The 10,694-nt window shown below is 37.2% G+C and overlaps 1 protein-coding gene across 1 annotated transcript; it reads right to left on the reverse strand.

Annotated features, from left to right (window-relative positions):
* Positions 1–7,473: 7,473 nt before the first annotated feature.
* LOC102911587 (olfactory receptor 5K3-like) lies at positions 7,474–10,360 on the reverse strand. Its single transcript, XM_006998220.2, has 2 exons — positions 10,273–10,360; positions 7,474–8,411 (listed from the first exon to the last, which is right to left on the reverse strand). The coding sequence occupies exon 2, from the start codon at positions 8,398–8,400 to the stop codon at positions 7,474–7,476; it is 927 nt and encodes a 308-aa protein (XP_006998282.1). The 5' UTR covers positions 8,401–8,411; positions 10,273–10,360.
* Positions 10,361–10,694: the final 334 nt, after the last annotated feature.

Raw genomic sequence — 10,694 nt, forward strand, 5'->3', positions numbered from 1 at the left:
TGTTTCTGTAGTTCCTGTTCGTTTTGTCAGGATTTCTATTTCCAGCATTCCCTCAGCATGTGTTTTCTTTATTGTCTCAAATTCATTTTTCAGATCTTGGAATGTTTCTTTCATCTGTTTAATTGCTTTTTCTTGGCTTTCTTTGATTTCTTCCCATTTTTTGTTCGTTTTTTCTTCCATTTCTTTAAGGGAGTTTTTTATTTCCTCTTTAATGGAGTTTTTCATTTCCTCTTTAAGGGAAGTTTTTATTTCCTCTTTAAGGGAATTTTTTATTTCCTCTTTAAGGAAAGTTTTTATTTCCTCTTTAAGGTAGTTTTTAAATTCCTCTTTAAGGAAAGTTTTTATTTCCTCATTGAGGGAATGTTTTGTTTCTTCTTTAAGGGCCTCTATCATCTTCTTAATGTCATTTTTAGGGTTGATTTCTTCTGCTTCTTCTGTCATGGTATGTTTAGGTCTTGCAGGTGTAGAATCACTAGGTTCTGATGTTGCCATATAGGTCTTTATGTTGTTGCCTGTATTTTTGCACTGGCGTCTGCTCATCTCTTCCTCTGTGAGGTGCAGGTGGTGTCTGTGTCTGAGAGTGCCTCTCTTGTTCTAATTTTTAGTCTTGGTTTAGTAGTGGTTCTTGGTTAAATTGGTGCTATTGGGCTATTTCTTCAGGGGCAGCTGATTTCGATCGGTGAATTATATACTTATGATTCTGGTGATCTGGTTTGGTGTCTGGGTAGCGCCTTCTTCTGTGTTCTCAGGTCACTTTTTGTTCATTTGTCAACTCCTCAGCTGATCTTGTTTCTTCAGACTTTAAACTGTAGGCATCTGAATCCTCTCCCAGATGGGTTTCAGCTGAGCAGGGTAGTCTCACCAACACCTCCAAGTTGTTGGGTTTCACAGGATCAGCAGCTGGGCCCTGGGTTGTCCTCAGATGGAGTGTTCAGATTCGTTCTGGTTCTGACCCACGGAGATAGCTTCTTCCCCAGTTGTTGGGGTTAGGGGCATCCCTGTTCCAAGCTGCGTCTGCTTGTCTCCGTCCCTGGGCCTGTTTACCTCTGTGGTCCTCCGCCGGGCCTGTGGTCCCTGTCAGCTGCCGCTGGTTCTGTCTGCCTCTGGGGGCCGCCACCGGGCCTGAATGTCTCTGTCGGCCGCTGCCGCCGGGCGCGTCTACCTCAGCGGGCTGCCGCTGGGTCCGTCTACCTCCACAGGCCGCCGCCACAGGCCTACCTGCGTCTGCTTGTCTCCGCCGCCGGACCTGTCTACCTCTGTGGACCGCCGCTGGGCCTGAATGTCTCTACCGGCTGCCGCCGGGTCTGAATAACCCTGTCGGCTGCCGCCGCTGGGCACGTCTACCTCAGCGGGCTGTTGCTGGGCCCGTCTACCTTCGCGGGCCGCCGCCGCAGGCCTACCTGCGTCTGCTTGTCTCTGCTGCCGGGCCTGTCTACCTCTGTGGGCCGCTGCTGGGCCTGAATGTCTCTGCCGGCTGCCGCCGGGCCTGAATGTCCCTGTTGGCCGCTGCTGCCGGGCCCGTTTACCTCAGCGGGCCGCTGCTGGGCCCGTCTACCTCTGTGGGCCGCCGCTGGGCCTGAGTGTCTCTGACAGCTGCCGCCGGGTCTGAATATCCCTGTCGGCTGCCGCCGCTGGGCACGTCTACCTCCACGGGCCCCCGCCACAGGCCTACCTGCGTCTGCTTGTCTCCACCGCCGGGCCTGTCTACCCACATGTCAGTTTTTATGCCAGTACCAAGCTGTTTTTTTTTTTTTTACTATAGCTCTATAGTAGAGCTTGAGATCAGGGATCATGATGCCTCCAGAGGTTGCTTTATTATACAGGATTCTTTTAGCTATCCTAGGTTTTTTGTTTTTCCATGTAAAGTTAAGTATTGTTCTTTCCAAGTCTGTGAAGAATTGTGTTGGGATTTTGATGGGGATTGCATTGAATCTGTATATTGCTTTCAGTATGTTTGCTATTTTTACTATATTGATTCTACCTATCCATGAGCATGGGGGAATCTTTCCATTTTCTGATATCTTCTTCAATTTCTTTCTTTAGAGACTTAAAGTTCTTATCATATAGGTCTTTCACTTGCTTAGTTAGAGTTACCCCAAGGTATTTTATATTGTTTGTGGGTACTGTTAAAGGGTGATGTTTCTCTGATTTCTTTCTCAGCCCCTTTTCATTTGTATATAGGAGGACTACTGATTATTTTGAGTTGATCTTGTATCCTGCCACTTTGCTGAAGGAATTTTTCAGCTGTAGGAATTCCCTGGTAGAATTATTGGGATCACTTTTGTATACTATCAGATTGTCTGCAAATAATGGAAGTTTGACTTCTTTCTTTCCAATTTGTATCCCCTTGATCTCCTTTTGTTGTCTTATTTCTCTAGCTAGAACTTCAAGTACTATATTGAATAAGTATGGGGAGAGTGGACATCCTTGTCTTGTTCCTGATTTTAGTGGAATTGCTTTGAGTTTCTCTCCATTTAATTTGATGTTGGCTGTCAGCTTGCTCTAAATGGCCTTTATTATGTTTAGGTATGTTCCTTGTATTCTTGATCTCTCCAAGACCTTCATCATGAAGTGGTGTTGGATTTTGTCAAAGGCTTTTTCAGCATCTAATGAGATGATCGTGTGGTTTTTTTCTTTTCAGTTTGTTTACATGGTGTATTACATTGACAGATTTTATTTATTTACAAACTATACTGATATGAACATAGCTGAGCAAGTGTCCTTGTGGTATGATTGAGCATTCCTTGGTTATATGCCCAAGAATGGTGTAGCTGGATCTTGGGGGATATTGATTCCCAATTTTCTAAGAAAGCGCCATATTGATTTACAAAGTGGTTGTATGTGGGGCTATGTGCTGAGTGCTCATCACTCCCTGGCCTCCGGGAAGTTCTGAGACAGGTGTTATTCTTATGGGTCTGCCTTTATATGTTACTTGTCCTTTTTCCTTTGCAGATCTTAATATTTTTTCTCTATTCTGTATGTTTAGTGGTTTGATTATTATGTGGCGAGGGGACCTTTTTTTTGGATCCAGTCTATTTGGTGTTCTGTAACCTTCTTGTATTTTTATAGGCATTTCCTTATTTAGGCTGAGAATGTTTTCTTCTATGATTTTGTTGAATATATTTTCTGTGACTTTGAGTTGGTATTCTTCTCCTTCTTCTATCTCTATTATTCTTAGGCTTGGTCTTTTCATTGTGTCCCAAATTTCCTGGACATTTTGGGTCATGACTTTGTTGGTTTTAGTGTTTTCTTTGACTGATGAATCTATTTCTTCTACCGTATCTTCAATGCCAGAGATGTGCTCTTCCATCTCTTTCATTCTGTTGGTTATGCTTTCATCTGTAGTTTCTGTTCGTTTACTCAGATTTTCCACTTCCAGCATTACCTCAGTTTGTGTCTTCTTTATTGACTCCATTTCCGTTTTGAAATCTTGAACTGTGTTCCCTCCTTTGTTTAATTGCTTTCTCTTGGCTTTCAAAGGATTTACTGATTTCTTCCCATTTTTTTTTGTTCGTTTTCCTTGATTACTTTAAGGGATTTTTCTTTTCCTCTTTTAAGATCTCTAATATCTTCTTAAAGTCATTTTTATGGTATATATCTTCTGTTTCTTCTGTGTTGGGATGTTCAGGTCTTGCTGATGTAGGATCTGATGGAGCCATGTTGGTTTTTATGTTGTTGACTGTATTTTTGCACTGTTGTCTACCCATCTCTTTCTCCACTTGGTGTAAGTGGTGTCTGTATCTGAGGGAGCCTCTCTTGGTTTGATTGATACTCTTCATCCAGTGGGAGCTCTTGGTCTAGCTGACGGACTTTTTGTCTCAGGGATTATCTCTGAGTCCAACTTGTGCTAGTGGGCCCTGTTTTTGCTTTTTTTTCATTTCTAATGTTATTGGATATACACTGAAAACAAAATACTTCAGAGAACAGTGGATATTTACAAAGCATTTTCCCTGAAGATTGGGAAGCACAATCAGTGGGCTGACACAGGGAGGCAATAAGAGACTGGGGAATGTGCAGTGAGACACAAAGAATAGAGATAGCAAGAGACAGTATGAGAGAAGGACACACAGAAAGAGAGAAGGTGTGAGGGAGGAGCAAAGAAGAAGGAAATCTGAAGGGTTACAATGAATAAATTCCCAATTAAAATTCATGGATAAAATCAAATGTCAAAAAATGAAAGTTTTTTTGTAGTTCTTTTCCATGCAAAACTTACAAATGATCAGGATTTTTGGAAAACTGATAAATGGCATAAACACTAATAAGGTTTTAATGGATCATAAGTGATTGACTTCCTTCCCAGAAACTTATTACTTGAAACAGTGACATGAGTTTATTTATTTTGCTTATTGAAACAGCAAGATTCAGAGAAATGATAATATTTTTATCTGTACAGTATGGAATGGAAAACTAGTTGCATTTCTGCAAGTTGTTGGAATCCCTGGAAAATTATTTAGTAGTAAAGGATGAAATGCTTAATTGTTTACACCCTTCGAAAAAAGATGAAAGATCTCCACAGTGAAAATTCTAAAACATTAAAGAATAAGACTGTTGTCGCTTGTTTTACTCCTTTGATTCTTTGAGGGGCCCACCACCCAGCTCCCAAATAAATTACTCACAGGTACTTATTGCTTAGTAATGAATGCCCAGCCTTAGCTTGGCTTGTTTCTAGCTAGCTTTCCTTAGCTTAAATTAGCAATCTGTCTTTTGTCTTTGGGCTTTCCCCATTATCTTTTATAAATCTTACTCTCACTCCATGGCTTGCTGTGTAGCTGGGTGGCTGGCCCCTGGAGTCCTCCTCCTTCTCTGGTGATTTCTCATTCTATATATTCTCTCTATCTTCCACCTCCACCTTTCCTTTCTCCTGCTTTGCTATTGGCCATTCAGTTCTTTATTAGACCATAATGTGTTTTAGACTGGCACAGTAACAGAGCTTCACAGAGTTAAACAAATGCAACATACCTTAAAATTATGTTCTACAAAAGAAGACACTAGAAGATGGAAAGACCTCTTATGGTCATACATTGAAGAATTGATATTGTGAAACTGGCAATATTGTCAAAGGCAATTTACAGATTCAATACAACATGCCATTCAAATTACTAATATCATTCTTCTCAGAAATAGAAAAAAAATCTTAAAATTCACATGGAAGCAAAATAGTTCCTGGATAGCCAAATAGTCCTGAGCAGGGACCAGGGCTGCTAGTGTCACCATATCTGATTTGTAGTTTTAGGAGGGCCATCAGAAACAGCATGGTATTGGCATAAAAATCGAATCATGAATCAGAGGAATAGAATAGTGAACCAAGATATAAACAGACAGCTGCAGTAATCTGAGTTTTGACAAAGATATTAAAAAGTATGCTTTGAAGATGGCCTCTCTTCAGCAAATGATGAGAAAATTGAATAACCACAAATAGAATAATGAAACTATAGGCCTATATCTCAAATCATACAAAACCAACTTCAAATTCACCAAAGGCCTTAATATAAGACTTGAAATTTTGAAACTGTTAGAAGAAAATTTGGGGCAACACTTTAAGATATAGGCCTAGATAAGATCTTTTGCCTAATAATCTAGCCACTAAGGAAATCATGTCATTAATTGACAAACAGGACTTCATGAAATCAAAACAAAACAAAACAAAACACGGATGTGTCCAGCCCTTAAGATTAATTTTCTGTGAATCTCTTTAAAAACGGAGTAAGCCCATTTCAGAGAAACTTCTGAAATTACCTCATGGATCACTGGCCCTAATTAAATGACATACATACGTGTTCAAATATGCAGGGCACTCTTTTGGGAATACAGTGTTGGCAGACTTAGACAGGAATAGGCAGGAGACTTCATTTCATTGTTCTACAATGGCAAAATTTGATTTACTTTTCTCTAACATGCTATTTATCTTGGAGGTATTCCTCTTTTTGGTTTGACTGCTGTCAAGTTCTACTCTCATCTCCCAATAAGGGAATTCTTAAAGTTTGTTTCATTCCAATTTCTTTCTAATTAAATCCACTGTCAGATCAGTTCCTTGAGAAATACAATCATCTTAACTTGTTTCTAGGAAGACTCCATAACTGATGCTTCTAATTGAGTTTAAATCCAGAGGGCACCACTGAAGGATCTCAGTAACTTGATCTACTTTTACCCTGTGTCTCAAACCTCTCCAATATTTGATACTTTGTGAGCGTTATTCCAGTTTTCCCCAATCCCCTTCCCACTGTCACACTCATTTCCATAAACAGAGATTGTACATTGAAAATATGATCTATTTTTACTTTTAAGGTACAGATTAATTCTGATGTGATGTAATAACTAATCATTAGAGGTATGTAACCTCCATTTGCTGAGATTCAAGCACATGGGGAAAGCATAGTATTAACTCCAATCCCAGTTGTATTGTTCTTGTTGGGATGAGCTTGAACAAGCTATTCAATATTTTCAAGTATAACTTTTTATTCCAGAAAACACCAACAAATAACTAATTACTTGGTCTTTGGTTATATGAAAAGCTTCACATAATGCCTGGCAGATGTGATGTTTACAGGAAGCTATTTTGTTTTATATTTGCAAAATTGTTTGATAACTAAATACTGTGGTTTATATCAACCCACTAATTTCTTACCTTATAAATTACTTGAACATGATATCACTGTCTTGCACATATGCTATGAACATACCAATTTTTGGTGCCAGATTTTGTTGTCTTAATCACAGAAACCAAAAAAATCAGTGATCACAGCAGAAAATTTTTGTTAATGATTAGTGAAATAAATGGAATGCCATATTGATGAACAAATAATAAGCACACAAAATAAATTTCTTAGGAATTTTATTATCAAGAGCATCATTTTAAACTACATGTTAGTAATCTCCCAGAATACAAATAGTCTATTTAATAGAATGAGAGTAAATTGTATATACCAAATATGAAATGCTCTTACTAAGAGATAACACACTGTGTATAAATGAATGTTCATGCATGGTATCTTAAATATCTAAAGTCAGATGGAAAAACCATTCCATACAAATATGAAGTTAATGCCCAACAATGGCATTATTGAAAAATTGATTCCTTTTGGGGAACTTGAAGTTTTCCTGAGATTTATGCTGATTATTTTTTGGGATCAGGAATTTGATAACAGAGAATATTACCTTATATATACTAAATTTGATCCTTTAATTCTGTTGGATATTTTGAAAACTGTCACATTCATGAACAATCCTAATAGTTCAAATTGGCTCCAGTTTCTTAGATATTAGAAGTAAATTTTAGTAGAATATTTATTTTCAAAATAATTTGATTCATTCAAACAGTATAATATTTGAATCAAATTTACCTTTGAATAAATTAACATTTATTCTTTGTGTCATTTTCTATTTTCCCTGGACCTACAGTTTTGTAGAATTGTAATATCTAGATCAAAATAAATTTTCCAAGGGAGAAGATACTTGTTTCACAATGTTACAAAATTATCTCTTCTTCATGGTTCTTTTAATCACATTTAATACTTCCTTATTTCTCAGACTATAAATAAAAGGGTTTAACAAAGGAATTATTAGAGTATAAAAAATAGCAACAGGTATATCTTCATCTCCTTTATCAAATGAATTTGGTCGAATATACATGTAGAGAAGAGAACCATAGAAAATTGACACAGACAGAAAGTGGGAAGCACAAGTAGATAAGGCCTTGCTTCTTCCCTCTTTGGACTTCATTGTGAATATAGTAAAAAGGATACAGAAATAAGATATTAGGACTATACTATTGGAAAAGACATTAACTGATCCCGAAAAGACGAGAATCATTAATTCATTGAGATAGGGGTCAACACACGAGAGTCTATATAATGGAAGAACATCACAAAAAAAGTGTTTGATCACATGAGATCTACAGAAAGTTAACCTGAACATGAACCCTATGTGGATCATGGAATGTAGGTTTCCTCCTATGTAGGCTCCTGTGGTCATCTGAAGGCAGAGCTTCTTGGACATCATGGTGTGGTACTGTAGTGGGTTGCATATGGCCACATAACGATCATAGGCCATTGCTGCCAGAAGAAAGCAGTCTGTAGTTTCAGCCAGGCAGAGAAAATAAAACTGTACCATGCATTCATAGAGAGAAATGCTTCTGTCCACAGAAAAGAAATTCTCTAGCATCTTGGGAGTGATGGCGCAGGAGCAGCAGGAATCCATAAGAGCCAAGTTGCCTAGAAAGATGTACATGGGTGTGTGAAGACGGCGTTCCATGTAGATCAAGGCCACCAGTCCGAGATTCCCCACCATGGTCACCAGATAGATGGCAAAGAACACCAGGAATAGAAGGATCTTCAGGTCTGGGTGGTCTGAGAATCCCACCAGGATGAACTCTGTTGTCAAGGAGTAGTTGTTTTCAGTCATCTTCAGCTACTCTGTTGACAAGTGAGAAAGGCATAAGATTGCAACTGTGTGCTCTTCATTTTCCAAATAATAATAATAATAATAATAATAATAATAACAACAACAACAACAATTTTGTACAGCAGAATTATTTCTTCTGAAACATCACCAGCTATCTGTGGAATATAGTTCCTGTACTTTTTTGGTTTCCTTTAAGATTAAAGAGTCAAGTTATGAAGATTACAGGAATGTTTTAATAATCCTGGTGGGAACTTAAAGTGGAATGGCAGTATCTTTCTGCTTGTGTATAAAGATATCAGGCAATACTAGTGTACCTAGATTTTGTCCATTGTCCTAAAATAATTCCATCATTCATTTTTTGAGTTCTTAAAATACATTTAAATCAATTATCATGCAATATGAGAATGGTGCTATTATATGTTGTTTTAGAGGAGGGAATCTTTAAAAAGGATCATAGAAGTATGTGATATAGCTCAGTTGATAGAATTAGTGTTTACTGTGCATGAAGCTGTGGATTTACCCTCAGTGCCCCACCAATAAGGCATCATGTTGTATGCCTGTCATTGCAGCACCTCAGAGCTGGAAGTAGGGAGTCAGTTGTTCAATGTCATTCTTAGTCTCGTAGTAAGTGAAGGCAAGCCTGAAATCATGAGAATTTGTGTCAGAATAAGTAAGTAGTAAAATATTCATAAATAAGTAATAAACCAATGTTAAATTTATATATATTAGAGATGGCAAAAGTATCACAACAGACTGGGGCCTGTGGGGCAATGAAATCACCTTAGATTGAAGCAATAAATGTTTCTAAATTATCAGTCTTGTTTATCTTAAACAATAACTCTACCCATGGCATTCTTCAAGTTGTGTTTTTTTCCAGATATTTTCTGCTTCTCCTTCTTCTTTGGTAAGTGACATTTCAGAAGCAACACTAGCAAAAAAATTAATTTAATAAGAGACTTAACTAATTTCATTTTCTGTATTATTTCACATATCACCTTCGTTCAGTTATATTCTCCATTTCTGGTACATAATCTTCACTACTTTATTTTTGTAAATATATCTGAAAGTTTTTCTGACTAATTTATCAACATTCTAGAGGTTAGTTGTTACATACTTCTGTGAAAGGAAATATAACAGGCAATGGAAGAAAGCAGATGCAATTCCAATCTTAGATACAAATCCTGGGATCGGAGACCTTGTTATTGTATTCCTGTCATAATCTTGAGTGAACTCTACTTTGCACATTTTTTTGCCTTAAAACAAGTCTATAAGGAAAGTTGAAAAATCAACTTTTATAAGAAAATGGTATGTTCCTTTAAATTTCTTTTTTTTCCTTCAAAACATATATTTTTTTCTGGCAAATAAGCTAATAAAATGAACTTATCATTAAACTTCATTTTTAATTCTTAGAAAAAACAAATTCTCAGAGAAGTTCAGAAAATACATTTTGTTTTGCTCTAAAACTGTTTCACTCAAACTTATTGACTACTCATACTAACTTGATGGTCAAAATAGATTTGTTTTTTCCCTAACCAAAGCATCAAGTGGGATTCAGGAGAAGTTTCATTGCTGTAATAACTAAAGACAATTCATCTAGTTAAGTAAAGTAGAAATAACTTTCAGTGTATGTGCCTGTGATATTATAGACTATTTTGTGATTTTTCCTGTAGAGGCTGAAGTTATCCTATTGGAAAGTCAGATTAATTATCCTAGGCCTCATTCTTCTTTCAGATACCATTCAGGTATGTGAAGAACTAACACTATTATGGATTAATTGAAATCTAGAGCATAAAGATGATAAGATTTCAGAGAAGTAAGTCTGTTTTTACTATAAAAAAACCTTTATTAAAAGTGTTAGAATATCTCTCTTACCTTGAATACTTAGGAAATTTTCATAGTTGAAGCACTGGCATTATATTGGAGGTCTGAGAATTTATGGCTAAGTCAGTATCTTGTTGTGTTCAGAGGAGAAAAATTCAGAGATGATCCAAGATCTGTGCTACTTATGTCCACCACACAGCACAGTTAAAGGGTTTGAAAAAATCCTAAAGGAATTTCCTTGTGTTGTAGACCATTCCCCTGAGATATTATCCCTTAAACCATACAAACCATTTGGTAGCACTAAACAATATCCTGTGAGTTATGAGTGTCAAAGCAAAGGACTTTGGCCAAGTTTGTTTGAAGATATTATTGTTGATTTGTGACTAACTGACTTGATTTTTATAATTTATTTCACATGTATGCATAAAATATCAAACAGTATGTGCAATGTAAAAATGTACTCCATTAGAGAG

Source organism: Peromyscus maniculatus, chromosome 12, assembly GCF_049852395.1.
Source record: "Peromyscus maniculatus bairdii isolate BWxNUB_F1_BW_parent chromosome 12, HU_Pman_BW_mat_3.1, whole genome shotgun sequence".
Lineage (NCBI taxonomy): Eukaryota > Metazoa > Chordata > Mammalia > Rodentia > Cricetidae > Peromyscus > Peromyscus maniculatus.